Source organism: Impatiens glandulifera, chromosome 5 (genome assembly GCF_907164915.1).
Source record: "Impatiens glandulifera chromosome 5, dImpGla2.1, whole genome shotgun sequence".
Lineage (NCBI taxonomy): Eukaryota > Viridiplantae > Streptophyta > Magnoliopsida > Ericales > Balsaminaceae > Impatiens > Impatiens glandulifera.
Window position 1 is genome coordinate 53399622 of NC_061866.1, and position 15078 is coordinate 53414699.

At 32.7% G+C, this 15078-nt stretch overlaps 2 protein-coding genes across 3 annotated transcripts; one reads left to right on the forward strand and one right to left on the reverse strand.

Moving 5' to 3' along the window:
* Window positions 1-200: 200 nt before the first annotated feature.
* On the reverse strand, window positions 201-3281 carry LOC124939771 (zinc finger CCCH domain-containing protein 5-like). Its single transcript, XM_047480213.1, has 7 exons — window positions 2700-3281; window positions 2258-2421; window positions 2123-2176; window positions 1841-1957; window positions 1410-1739; window positions 1015-1344; window positions 201-881 (listed from the first exon to the last, which is right to left on the reverse strand). Exons 1-7 carry the CDS (start codon window positions 2767-2769, stop codon window positions 516-518), a joined length of 1431 nt encoding a protein of 476 aa, XP_047336169.1. The 5' UTR covers window positions 2770-3281; the 3' UTR covers window positions 201-515.
* Window positions 3282-5787: 2506 nt separating this feature from the next.
* LOC124940183 (E3 ubiquitin-protein ligase COP1-like) lies at window positions 5788-13230 on the forward strand. Of its 2 annotated transcripts, none has more exons than XM_047480666.1 (13): window positions 5788-6172; window positions 6396-6473; window positions 6719-6874; window positions 7063-7416; window positions 7617-7774; window positions 7867-7935; window positions 8387-8465; window positions 10346-10501; window positions 11228-11326; window positions 11946-12050; window positions 12397-12576; window positions 12661-12774; window positions 12864-13230. In XM_047480666.1, the coding sequence occupies exons 1-13, from the start codon at window positions 5870-5872 to the stop codon at window positions 13041-13043; spliced, it is 2031 nt and encodes a 676-aa protein (XP_047336622.1). In that variant the 5' UTR covers window positions 5788-5869; the 3' UTR covers window positions 13044-13230. The 2 variants fall into 2 exon arrangements, with proteins under 2 accessions (XP_047336622.1, XP_047336623.1); XM_047480667.1 differs by having other exon boundaries at window positions 6152-6172; window positions 6627-6874.
* Window positions 13231-15078: the final 1848 nt, after the last annotated feature.

Here is a 15078-nt window from a genome sequence, read left to right on the forward strand (position 1 = left end):
AAACATACATATAATTTATTTGGAGATTTCAAAACAAGATTTGATTTGATTCCCATTCACAAACTTTTAATCCTATAAAGTTGACCTAATGAATAAATTCCTGAGAAAAATATTGCTGCTAATAAGAAGGTGTAGTGATATATATCATAGGAAGTGAAACAAAAGGAGTTTAAAAAAATCAAAAAAAATCAATGGTCCAAAAAGCAATAATGATCATAAAAATCACCATCATACATAGTATTGTATTTGGTTTCTTTAAGGAAGGACAAAAGAAAATTGGATGGTTGACATCATCATCATCATCTTCATGTTCACCACCTGTGTTTTATTCACCACAACAAAATGAACAAACAAAAAGAAAATAGAAAGAGCACCACCCCAAGCCTTAAATCTCATTATGTCAAATACTAGAGAACCTATCCATTTTGGCCGCAGGTAAAACAAAACCGGGGTGGAGGAAAAAAAAAAAAAAAAAAAAAAAAAAAAAAAAAAAACACAATCTTTCAACATCTTCATCAATTGGCCTTATCTCCTTCCCGAGGTTCTGAGCCAGCAGCAGATATGGGTGAACCAGATTGGTTGGATGAATTTTCAGCATCCAGATTAGTCTCATCTTTTCCAGGTGGTTTCTTCTGGTTTTGATGGTGAAGAATAAGCTTAGATGATGATTTAGTTGTTGGTGGAGGAAGAGGAAGAGGAGATGTTTCAGGACAGTAAACCATCTGATAAGGGAACAACATAGCCGGATCAGGTACAGACAGACTTGGAACGCTCACACCATAGTTGTAGGAGTATCCTGGTGATGTGTGAATGAATTTACAAGTTTGCCCATACTTGCAAAATCCATTTAGACTATAGTGAGAACACACAGCTTGCCCCCCCTGCATTTGTTACACACCAACTCAATCAGACTGAAATAAACTAAAGGGTGAAAAGTTGTCTTTTGAAATAAACTCAATCAGTCATTCATAGCTTGCTTAATTTGAGCTGAATCTAAAATTAAGTTTAACTTACAGGTCTTGTTGGAAGTCCAGCAAATGGGTTGGTCAGATAGTTTGTAGCTAGTTGAAGGGCTCTTTCCTTAGGATGATGGTACTTGCAATCCATACCATATTTGCAGTTCCCAGTGCTCATGAAATTACGACATTCAGGTTTATCTGGCCTTTCAGGTAGATAAGGAACTGCAGAGGACATCATCATCATGTGGGCTGGGGCTGGTGCTGGTGCTGGGGCTGGACTAGATCCTGAATCCATCAAATTCTTGTAGTAGTAGTAGTAACCCAGATCCGACCCAGAAGTAGGAAATGAAGACGGAGGAGGAGGAGGAGGAGGGTTCATGCATCCCTAAAATACAACAACAAATCAGATAATAGATTGATTAAGAAACACAGTCAATTTTGAACACCAACCAGATAAGTATTCCAATTGTTTGGGGAATTTGTGGTTTGTGAAGAAGGTATGATAACAGGAACATAGTTTTGAAGTCCTCCTTGTACATATGGCATATTATTGGGAAGTGGCCATGCTTGAATGCCACCACCACCACTTATTAGTGGTGTAACAGAGGAAGGAGGAGGGATTGGAGATGACCCAGAAGCTCCATAAATAGCAGCAGCAGGCCCAGAGACAGGAGGAGGGATGATTCCAGCAGATGCAGCAGGTTCAGGATGATGGAATTTACATGCCGCTCCAAATTTGCAGTGTCCAGTTCTCAAGTAATACGGACATGATTTTTCATCCTAAAAAACTCAATTACTGAACTGATAAACACGAGAATGAAGTTTCTAGCAATTAATATAGCTAATGAATGTATGTTAAAACAGTAAGAAAAAAAATGAACCTGTCGCATTGGCAGACCCAATATATTGAACAAGACTGGTCCAGCACCACGCCTATCGGGTGGATGATGATATTTACATGTCAATCCATACTGGCATGTTCCTGTCTTCAGAAAGTACTGAAGACCAACCAATATCAGTAAATGAGACATGAGTAGAAGATGATCAAATCCGAAAGAAAACAAAAGCATTTTGGATTAAAGAATAACCCAAATGAATCAGAATCTAAGTTGTTCTCGATACTGAATCATTAATGCATATAATCTAAATTAATTTAACTATACCACACAATCTGGTTGCCCGACTCTTTCTGGAAGTTCACCTCCAAGCTTCCCACCCTTGATAAAGTTTCAGACAAGTTATTGTTGCTGCTGTTAATATCTAATGAAAACCAAAAAAAAGAAATATGAATCTAGTACCTGTCCATTAGAAGCGGGATGATTGAACCTGCAATTGTTTCCATAACCACATTGTCCAGTCCTCATATAGTATATACAGTCCGGTTCACCAGGACGATCAGGATAGCCAGCATTTTGAATATGATCATCAACAGCCTCAACAACGCTGAGCCGTTTCACAGCATCTGATGTATTTATTGTGACATAAAGAGAAAGTGGGCTAAGTGGGAATTACTTTCCAAATACAACAATGAACATATACAACATATTCAGAAAGACAGTTAATTAAACTAATTAATTACAAACAGAGATTGATAGATAGATACCCTTTGTAGGTTAGTTTATGATCAAAACAATAAATTAAACGAACGAACGAACCCCTGATCGGTCGCTTTGGAAAGATCAGTACTTGAAACCCAACAATCATCAAATGGAAGAGAATAGAAGAGATGATAATGGTTACCTTCCAGTTCTCCGAGTGAGGGATTGGCCACACCAACATTGCCCCCCCAGACTTGGCGATTGTCAGGCATCGATGATGGGTATGTGGGGTATTGATACAATCACAAAAAATATACTATTTAATGTGTTGTATGTATATATATGTGTGTACGTAAAAACCCTTTTTGATTCAGTCAGAGACGCTTTCCCCCTCTGGTGTATGTTGCGTTTGTGTGTGAAAAGAGGGTTACCGAACAGAAGAAGAAGAAGAAGAATGATCAAATCAACGCAACCAACGCAAGGTAGTCTATATATCTCTATCTTCTGTTTGTGATTTTGGCCAATCCCAAAATAGGCTTCTTCTTCGTCGTCGTCTTCGTCTTCTTCTTCTTCTTCCAGATCAATGTGTAACTAATGATAATAATAATGTGATAATAATCAAAAGAAGGAATTGAAAGGAATATATAGGTCTTTCTATGGCCGATCAATGTGAAAAAATCTCCATATATTCTCCTCCCCCCACCAACAGTAACAACACAAAATCTCTCTCCTTTCTGTGGGTGTTTTGGATTCGCAAGTAAACAATTCCGGATCCTCCTCCCTCCTACTCTAGAAAGAAAGAAAAGAAGAAGAGAGAGTGCAATATTTAATAATTATTATTTTATTGGACTATTTATTATCAAAGAATATTTTTTTATTTTTTTATATACCTCGTGTGAACAAATAAACAAATCTTTTGTCTTTTATTATATGACCAAACTACCCTAATATTAAGTGGGTCATCTGGGCTTTTTAGGAAACAATTACATGGTATTTTATGTAAATGTGTGATGTGTGCATCTATAATTAATATTAGACTAATCAAATAAATCCGAGTTAAATTCCCTTCACTAATAATATTATTTTACATTTAATTTCATTTATAATTTTTTAAAATTTAAATGAACTAACTTTAACCACCCAAAAACGCTTTCATTTTTAGGTCTACTCAACTAGAAACATTTTAGAATTGAATTCGTGAAATTTAATTTCATTTATTATAAATCAATTACCTTCAACATTTTTTAATTTATTATTTTATTCATATTTTTAATTTTAAAACTCATTTTTTTTATATAATTTTCTAAACAAATCTCAAACAACCATGTCTCCTAAATTTTTATTTTCAAGATTTATTTTTTTATTTCATAAAATTTTCAAGCGGTTGGATTCCAATACGACGTGTCACGCGGTTTAACGTCGTTTGGCGAATTAAAATTGAACACGTTTAAATAAAGTTTTCTATCCGTGTTTCTTTAAGATCCGAGAACGATTACAGTATTTTCTTTTAATAGGAAATGAGACTTGCATAAATATTTAAGTTTTGAACACAAAATAAATAAACTAGTCCATGTGTTATGTGTTATAAGTAAATAAATCAATATCAAACTGAACTCATACTTGTTAAACAAGGGATTTGATGGTATCCATAGGTGTTAAGAGACCAAACTAATTTATTGAGTAATCAATTGATGTTTTATATAGAGTAATAATACCATATATATGATTAAGAAACTGGGCAAAATAGGTAAGGAGAAGAAAGTTAATGGTATATAATTTATTTAATTATTTAACTAATTAAAAACTCAAATACATTATTTTTTTTCTTAAAAAAAACAAACAACCACATATGAATGTCAGAATTCAGACAAAAACTTATAACATGTACCCATAGGGTTGTTTCCACTTATTTTGTCATTTATTGCCTTTTGGTTTTGGGAGCTTATAAAAAAAATATACTATTCTTCATTTAGATACTTATTTGATTATGTTGTCATGTAAATAGAATTGAGTTTAAACCTTGATTATAATTTTTTGTGTTAACTTATTAGTTAAAGTTACTATAACATATTATTATGCAAACGTAAATAAACTCAATTTATAAGCTTAATCAAACTCACTTAAGGGTGACGGTTCGATTTGGTCGATTTATTAACTAAAATACATATCCAAGCCGTTGACGTCAGTTTACTCAATTTCAAACTATCGGTTTTTCAGTTTGATTAGTTGAGTTTGAACAATTTCATTAATTTAATAGGTTTGATGAATTGATAAAATTATCAAAATAGATTATATATATATATATATATATATAACAACCAATACTTATTTTCATGTATATATAAACAAAAATATTATAAATAAAATTCAATAACATAATGAATCAATCATCATAATTTTCAAAACATAAATTTATTATACCTTTTTTTTACTAAACTAAAAATAGTCAACAATCATGAAAATAGATTTGTCTATTATTAATAATAATTTTTTTTCCAGTATACTAACCAATCTTTAAGTTCAAAATATTATCTCAATGTTATGACCTAATAGTAATAATACATTTATTAATTTTTATTCTCGTCTTGTTTAAATATTATTTTTATATATTTAATCAGTTTGAAGGATTTTAGTGGCGTTGAAATGAGATACCAAATAATATTGTGGACATATCTCCTAAAAAGAAGAAAGGAAAGTTCATTGGTAGCCATTTTGAATTAATTTGATGGATTTGGCAAAAAAATAAGAAACCGTAATGAATTCATTTTTGGCTGGTTCGATTAGATATTCAATTTGGTTTGAATGATTTCGGTGGAGTTTGAACGATTTTATCAATTTACTTGTACTATATATTTTATTTTTAAAATTATTAATAAAAAAATTATTTAAAAATTATATATATTTTTTATTCGTTTATTCTTATACTTGTGATTTTTTTATTGGTTTATTTTTAATTAAATAAATTTGGTAAAAAAATAAATGACAGTTGTCGCACAATAACCATTTTTTATAAGTATTTTAATATTTGTGTTATATATAGTCTTTTTGTTGTAGTTATATAAATATTATTAAAAAAAGATTTAAATACTGTACAAAAAAAGAAAAAGGTGACTTGCTCTAGCGGTCTGGCCTATGAGGCTATGAATTATGATGGTTTTGCGCCGACAAGCGGTCGAAACCGGAAATGAAGAGCAATCGGTCGTGGACCGTTTATCACCTCAGAACCGTTTATGGTGGGACCCTTTCTTCAAAGAGGCGTCGTCAGTTCTTCTTCCCTCCACTCTCTTCTTCACGGTGATATCTGTCTTTTTCTCAACTTCGTTATCCTTTCTCGCACAGAAGAAGAAGAAGAATACTGAATTCAGACTGGAGATGGAGGAGAGATCGACGGGAGCAATCACGCCGGCGGCGAATGAAGAACCGAAGCCGTTAATCGTCATTCCGCCAGGGGAAGCCGATGGCACCGATTCACCTGTCTCCGTGCAGGCTGAGACCGATAAAGATTTATTGTGTCCAATATGCATGCAAATCATCAAAGACGCTTTCCTCACAGCTTGTGGCCATAGCTTTTGCTTCACCTGCATCACCACGCATCTTAACAATAAGAACGACTGCCCTACCTGTGGACATCACCTTACTAATGCACAGCTCTTTCCTAATTTTCTCCTTAACAAGGTAGGTTCCTTCTTACATCTCTTCTCTATCAACCTTAATTGCTTTTACTGTTGGAAATTCTCGACAAGGAAAGTAAACAATGTTCATATTTATATATTTTCCTTTTTAGCGCAGTTGGCTGTCTTCTAAACTTGTACATAGGACTAAGTCTGATAGTTTAGATCTGGTAATTCTTTTGTTGGACATAATGCAGTTTATTGTTGTTTTTGTACCACTTTTTTAGCTGTTGAAAAAGATCTCTTCTCGGCAAGTATCTAAAAGTGCAAGGCTAGTAGACCATTTTCATCAGACACTGCAGCAGGTCAGTTATTGTTCATGCTAATCAACTTACATCTTGCTAATTTTGGATGATTATGATTTATGAATGAATCATATTGGTATATAAGTATGCACCCGGGGTTAGCCAATGTGGAGGGATCATATATCTTATCTTTGCTGTTTATAACCTGGACAGACGTACCTGTCTATCCATTATATCATTCTCGGGACTTAAATCTTCTTCAACTTAGTGAAGCATAATGTGACTCTTACATGCTACTCAGACAGGGATTTGAAGTGTCGGTAAAGGAGCTAGACATTATGTTGAAACTACTTGCGGAGAAAAGGCGAAAAATGGCGCAAGAAGAAGCCAAGAGAACTACACATGTCTTAATGGACTTCTTGCAGTGTCTGAGGAAAAAGAAAGTTGCTCTGCTGAATGAGGTTTGTGTGTGCATAATGAACTGACATTTTCCGTCTTTCCACTCCTACTTGCTAAAGATTCACATGCCTAAGATTAATGTTTTTTTTGACTAATCAATCAATTCAACCAATTTAATATACGAAAAAATGGCTTTGTCACTAAGGGTTGTTTATCGATACTTGAATATTGTGTTTGTAATTATTTTCAGATACAGACAGATCTCCAGTGTATTAAAGAGGACATAAATTCAGTGGAGAGACATAGAATTGAGTTGTACAGGGCAAGGGACAGGTACACAGCACAGCGGAGGGTTGCTGATGACCCTGCGATTACAAAATTTGGGTCAGCTTCCATTAATAGGAACACGGGCGTTCCTACGTCTAGTTCTCGTAAAGCACGAACAGGGACCGCCACAGGAGATTTTCAATACATGAAAGAAGATGTACAAGTTCAAGTAAGCCCTCTCTCTCCAGAGGGGAAGGAAATTCCTGGTGGATTGGAATCAGAACATATGAATCAGACAAGTTTGTCTGCTATGAAGACAAAGCGTGTTCATGCACAGGTCAGTGTGTTCAATTTTCTATTTAATATATTCTCTGTGAAATATGCTTGTTTTTTCCTGGCATAACATGAACATCTAGCATCTGACTTTGAAAAATCACCTCATAAGGATTTGAATTCTCGAGGCAAATCAAAGTTCTCTTAACCCTTTTGGTTGCATCTTTGTACGTTGAATTTGACATCATTCATGCTTTGCTACAGTTCAATGACCTAAAAGAGTGCTACCTGCAAAAACGACGACAATTAACAAACCTTCCACCTAAGCAGGAAGATACTGATAAAAGCATCGTATGTAGAGAAGGATATAATGCTGGACTGGCTGATTTCCAGTCTGTGCTTAGGACTTTCACACAGTATAGGTGTGGATTTGTCCATATTCTTGTAGAGTTTTCTCTTTCTGTGCTAACTTTTTTCACTTGATGGTTTAATTACATTTCCTCATTCTAAACAGTCAACTGAAGGTCATTGCTGAACTTCAGTATGCAGATCTCGTTTACCATTCAACCAATATTATTTCTAGGTAAGATCATCTTTCTATATGGTACAAATGTTTAATTCTTAATTCAGATCAATTCTAGTATAAAGGCATGATAATTGGAATAAACCTAAAAGAGAAAGGAAAAAAAGTTATATATCTGAAGATAATATATAAAATCCATATATAGATATAGTTGTAGTTATCAACAACTTATATATCCATGGCTCCATCATGTGGATCCCAGTGATCAAAGAAAGCACAAAACAAAAAATAATAACTGAATAAAGACAAGCACCCAAAAGGGAAAATAAAATCCATGCTAACTGTGAATATCTGGTAACCCGCTTCGACGTCTTCCCACAGATCCGCCTTATCGAGCCTTTTGGGGAAGGCAAGTTAAAATGATAAACTACGTTTGTTTGTTTGTTTCTTTCTTTTAAAGTGTTCTGAAATCAAAGTCTAATGAAAATGTGAACTTTGCTCGTTTGTGCAGCATAGAGTTTGATCTTGATGATGAGTTGTTTGCAATTGCTGGAGTATCCAAGTGTATAAAAGTCTTTGACTATTCATCCGTGAGTTTCTTGTTTCTGTATTATTATTTCAATAGAAAACTATGGTGAATTTCTATGATTGAGAATGTGTTGTCTAATAGAGATTATCTATTTATAAAATATCATACGTATGTTACAATGTAATAATATCCTTATTAAATAAAATGAAACATTATTCTAATCCTATAACATAATATATACCTCATATTCTAACACTCCCCATTAAATCTAAGTTAACTTATTTTACGATTCACTTAGATTTGCAAACAATTTAGGCTTTAAAAGAATCAATGTCTTCGTTTTACACTCTTATGCCTCATCTCCCGCACTTTAGGCTTAACCTATGGCTTGCCTTGTCTAGTTGGCTTCTCTATCTTTAGCTCACTTTATCTCTAACATTTTCTTTTCTTACTTTATTTTTTTGTCAAATCGGCTTCGTCTCTTGCTTGCTTCTTTATCCTTAGCTCACTTCGCCTCTATCAATTCACCTCAGCTTGTTTCGATTCTCTCTTTTCCATAAGTGGAGATGAAATCCTCAAAACTAGTTTTAGGTGGATAATTCTATATTATGTAAATCTAAAAGAAATAATCAAACAGAAAAAAGATGAGAGAAATACATGATCTCTTAACGAACTAAATTAACCATTGCCCTCCACCAGTGGCTACGCCAACCATTGTCGCAAGGCATTGAAAGAAACCCTTAAAGTTTTAATCATGCAGAAAACAATTTGTATAATTAAGCATGTGCTGCCATACCTAATAAAAAAACAGAATGGGACTTCCTCCACACTTTCACGTCAATTAAGAAATGATGATTTTGCACAGGATGTCAATTTCTTGAGTTTAACGGAAGCTAACATTTATTTTTTTATTATGTTTTGTGCTTCTTTGTACTGCCTTCGATTGTTCAAAAGTGAACATATTTTGTGCTCACATTTTCTCTAAAAAATAACAGTTTTTTTCCCTTCCAAATAACCATCTGGTTATTTCTTTTAATTTATAACAAGAAGTCGTTAAAAAGCCAAATTGAAAAAGGCAACAATGTTTATTTAATAAATATAAAATTACAGGATATCATACACAAGGTAATAATATCCTAATCAAATATAATTATCCTTAATCACATCATTTTAATATTATATTATGAAATATCATTCTAATCCCACAACACAATAATAATGCGTAATATTTTAATAGTTCCAAGCACTGTTAATATTTTAAAGTTTCCAAACAATGTCCAATGTCATTCATTGTGGTCTGGCCAAATTCAGGCAGATCTTAGTAGCCAAATATCCAGTTTTTTTTTCTTTTCAATAAGCACAATTGTTAGTTTGTGGTTATGGCGAGAGAAGGGCATGAAATAGTTGCAAACCTCATTTATCGTTCATCTCATTGTGTAGTCAAATTATTGATCTGGAACTTTGGTGTTACTGGTGGTGATGGAGGACAGTTTTTATGGGTGGATGATGTCAATGAACATAATCAACTATTCTTGGATTAGACAAATGTAACTAATGTAGTGAGTGGCTGCTTTTGTTTACTTTGTAGCACTCATCCAAGGAATCATGAAAGAAATCAATGTTCTGAGGACACAAATATGTAATCCATAAAAAAGTAAAAAAACTACCTTAACAACCGACTTTCTTGCTTTTACATTTTAAGTGTTAGTCATACAGTAGTTATTTGATGCCTTTTCATATTGGTTCAGTTCCATTCTATTGAAAAAAAGGATTAAGAAAAGATCCCGGAGTAAAATTGTTGGCTAAAAGTTTTCCTTAATAATTCTATGTCCTCCATCTATAATCTTTCTTTTATACTGTTGGTAATTAGTTTTGCATGATTCGAGATCATGGTTTCCTTCTCTAGACTTTATTTGATTGTTGTTTATGATGCTATCTCAGGTTATAAATGAGCCTGCTGCTGTTCATCGCCCAGTAGAGGAGATGTCAACCAGATCTAAGCTTAGTTGCTTGAGTTGGAATAAGTTCACCAAGAATATTATTGCTAGCAGTGACTATGAAGGAATTGTAACAGTTTGGGATGTTACCCGAAGGCAGGTAAATCTAATTGCTCAATTTAATTCCAGTTAAATAACAGTACATGGATATTACTTGCATGTAGTTTATTATTGTTTAGTGTGTAATGATTAAAATTGGCAGAGTTTGTCCAAAGCCCTAAATTGTGAGCACCAATTGACAATGGATTTAATTAAAGTTTAAAATTTGGATAGTGTTCTTAGAACACTTAAATTGTTCTTTTAAAAAATTGTAACTTTTTTTTTTGCGTCCATGTGAGATTTTAAAATTTCAAATTGTGAAACTTACAAGTTCATTTGAAGATGTGAGCAGTTATTTTTGTATTTTATTAATTCGATTGCAAATAATCTGAGTTTAAAGGGAAGACCCTAATGTGAACATTCAAACGTATTCATGTATTTAAAGTCAAATTAAAGTTGCCAAAAGTAATGAAAATAGATTGTGAGATTTTTCTTCTGGGAGGCATGTCGCACACAACTGTATAAAAATTGCATCATTTGGATCAACGCATAAAGAACTAATTTTCTTTCAATCAGATCCTCTCTCCCTGAGAGATTGATAGGTCTTATAGTCGTCCAATAACTGTCCCATTTGATGATTTTTCTGGATTCTCTTGCCCTATATAAAACTGTTCAAAAAATTGAAATCTCAGCATAGGGAGAAATAATGTTCATCATTATTAGAAAAACTTGGAGCAAGATTATGTGCATAATTGATAAAGTCATTTTTTGTTGTTGTTGCATTCAGAGTGTGATGGAGTATGAAGAACATGAGCATCGAGTATGGAGTGTTGACTTTTCACTCACGGAACCCACCATGCTTGTGTCTGGCAGTGACGATTGCAAGGTGAGCAAAAGATTCTGTATCTCGAGGTTGTTTGATGTAGGGTTATTTGGATTATTTGAAGCAAATATTGTTTGATGATCAAAATATCTTTATTTAATATTTTAAAATGTTGTAAAAGTGAAAGGATGAGTATTTTAGTATTTTGGTTGATGAATTGAGTGATTTGATTGAGAAAGGATTATTTTGATTAATCTAAATTAACCCCTGATAAAACAAGCTCTTAAATTTCTTTCTGATCCCCTGTTTCGATACCAATAATATGATAACGGAATGGTGGCTGGTTTGCCTTAATTTTTTTATCTTCAAAATGTCTATCCGTCCTGGATGATCTGTGGAACTAAAATACCGGATTTCACTTATACTTTGCTGTGTGAACACGAGAGGAGAAAAAGCAATTTGTAATTTCTCTTTGATTTCCTTTCCTGATTGGATGTTTTTTGTTCTTATTACAATTCCAATGACTGTATTTGTAATTGAGTAGACATCAATGTCTAGAAAAATTGAGCTTTGAATGAGTGTTCAGTTAACATTCATATGATAGAATGAATGAATGTACAAGGCATTAGTTGCCTTGTTGTGTTCCTGCTCTGAACTCAAATTGTTATCTTCAATGTTACAGGTGAAGATATGGTGCATGCAGCAAGAAACTAGTGTAATAAACATTGACATGAAAGCAAATATTTGTTGTGTCAAGTACAATCCCGCATCCAGCTTTCATGTTGCGGTACTTCCTACTTCCTAGTCAAGTAGTAAATAAACTTCTTTTTACCATTAGTCTTAGAGCTTGTTTAATGTAGGATTTCTTTCAAATAATCCAATTTTTTGTTTGATGAAAAAGAGAGGATTATTTGGAGTTATTTTGATTAAATGACTAAAATTATCCTTTATATTTAATATTTTTAAATATTATAAAAAATGAAGGGTATTTTAGTACTATATATTATGATTTGAATGATGAAGTATCATCATCAAACAAGGGTCATACTCTAAAATATTATAAAAAAAAAAGTTACTTTAATAAGGTTTTTCATTCTCTTTTGGTCAAATATTTTTGGGTGTAATTTTGGCAGGTTGGTTCTGCAGACCATCTTATCCACTACTATGATTTGAGAAAGACCACGCACCCACTTCTCGTATTTAGTGGACATAACAAAACAGTGTCATACGTTAAATTCCTGTCAAGTGAACAGCTTGCTTCGGCATCTACTGACAGTACATTACGATTATGGGATGTCAAAGCAAATATGCCAGTAAGTAGAGCATTTTTTGATCGTGTTTTTAAATCTATGCTTCACTTTTCCTTTTTATTTTTTATGGTGGGCTGTGTTTCTTAGGTTCATACAACATTTAAAGGCCATAAAAACGAGAAAAATTTTGTGGGTTTATCTGCGAACAACGAATTCCTAGCTTGTGGAAGCGAATCAAATGAGGTGTTTGTGTACCACAAAGTAAGTCATATTATTATTATTATTATTCTGTCACTGCCATTTGGACATTTTTTCGCCTCTTAATCTCAAATTGCAAATAAAACTTGTAGGAAATTTCAAGCCCAGTGACACGGTATAGTTTTGGATCCTCTACTGGGGAAGGAAGTGATGAAGACACTGCGACGATGAGTTCATACTTCATTAGTGCGGTTTGCTGGAAGGGCAATAGTTCGACTTTGTTAGCTGCGAATAGTCAAGGGATGATTAAAATGCTAGTACTTGCAGCCTGAGGTTGGTGAAGTTATTGGAAATGTGAAAATAAAGATCTCTATTCTAGGGAGTATAGTGAGTTAGTTAGTTAGTTGATTCTCATGACCTAATACAATGTTTGTAACCTTAATCGGGCGTTTTAAACCAACTCGGCCCAACTTTATATATCATAATGTCTTATATTAGAAATAAGTAGTTTACTACCTATGTTCTATTTGTTTATTTTCTTTATGATTGTTCGGTGTCTTTGCTTTTATTTGCACAATCCCCTTAGATTAGTCATTTCTTTTTATGGACGGTTGATTGATTTTTTGGTTTTACTTAAATTTCTTGATAAATGATTTATTGTTTTCGTGTAGAATTAGTCAGTTAAAATTTTGTTTTCCTGCACTATATGATTTTTTACTATGTGTCAGATTTTTACCTCTTGAAAATGAAAATAAAGAACATAAGAGAAGAGGAAGAGATTTTGAATAATTTGATAGTATCTATGAGCTTGTTTGATGTTGGGTTTTTATTAAAAAAAAGTGGGCTATACAATATTTTAGAATGAATTATTAAAAAATATTATTTAAAATTAAAATTGATTTAAAATAAAGTAAAAGTATTTTTTTATAAGTAATTAATTCTTATTTAGTTAAATTGGGAGTTATGGAACTTACAAATTATTATAAAATATAATAATGAACATTTTTATAAAATTAAAATTTTCTCTAGAGAATCCAAATCATGCAAATATATTGTATGAATAAATGAATTTGTCATTTGAGTTTCAAACGATGTGCGTCAAAAAAAAATTATATTAAATTTGGATGGCAAACGGATGGTTTGAATAGCAAACGACCCATCAACGATTTGAAGTATTTTTTAGATCACAAAAATCTGAAATGAAAATTACGGGCTAAAAAAATGTCGTACCAAACTGGAGCTGTAATTGAGTCAAGCCGAGCTCAAGTCAGTTTGAGCTCGAGTTTGACTCGATTAAGTATTTATTAGCTCAACTCGAACTCGAGCTCAAACGAGTTTATAAATTTGAGCTCGAGTTCTACTCGAAAAAATTAAAATAAAATAAAATTTTTAAGTATTTGTAAAGAAAAAATATTTATTTTTAAATTTTAATATTAAAAAATATATTATTTATTATCATACTCGAAAAAGTTCGACAAGTCATCGAACAAATATTATATGAGCTTGAGCTCATTTCGAATATTAAACGAGCCGGCTCGAACTCAATTCGAACTTTGTCAAAATCATACTCAAGTCGAGTTTTGATCGAGTGTCTCGCGAGCGACTTCCAAACAATTTTATTAATCTGCAGTCCTACCTAAGCACAATACTAACTCAAATCCGAGTAATAGATGTAATATATATTATGAGATTGAATGTTTATTATATTTTATTTTTGAAAGGAAAAGAAAAAGTTAAAATTGGATCAACGGTATATGTTTCGGATCTTATTCGGGGCGGGTCCCAGCGGAAGAAAGCTTCACATTTCCTTTATCGGGCTGGGCAGACTGCAGTCGCAAAATCAAAGATAAGAGAGAGAGCATATTCTCGGGAATCTACTCTTTCCCTATCAATCTTTATTCATATTTATAATAAATAAATAAAATAACTCATTCCAATAATTCAATTAATATATCAAAACTATTTATTTATTTATTATCATCATCAACTCAACAATGATATATATAATATTTATTGTTTTTTCTGTTTGGTTCATAATCACAACACTACTCCATGCAATAATGCACACTAACTATATATAATTAAATATCGAATATTATAGAATCAAACAAAAGGCAAATAATCATTTAATATACTGACGGCTGTGGTTTTTGCACCATTTGAGTGGATTACTGAATACATACTGCTAATTAAATATTGTTTTATGATCAGTCATAATTCATGTATTTCATATTTTTAAATATAAGTCGGTGGGATGGCGAACCAAACCATAATCTAGATGGAAATATTATGATGTTATTAACTTGGAATTTAATTGAGAATAATGACGGGCGGGGTTTAATAATTATTCTTTGTATATATATTTTT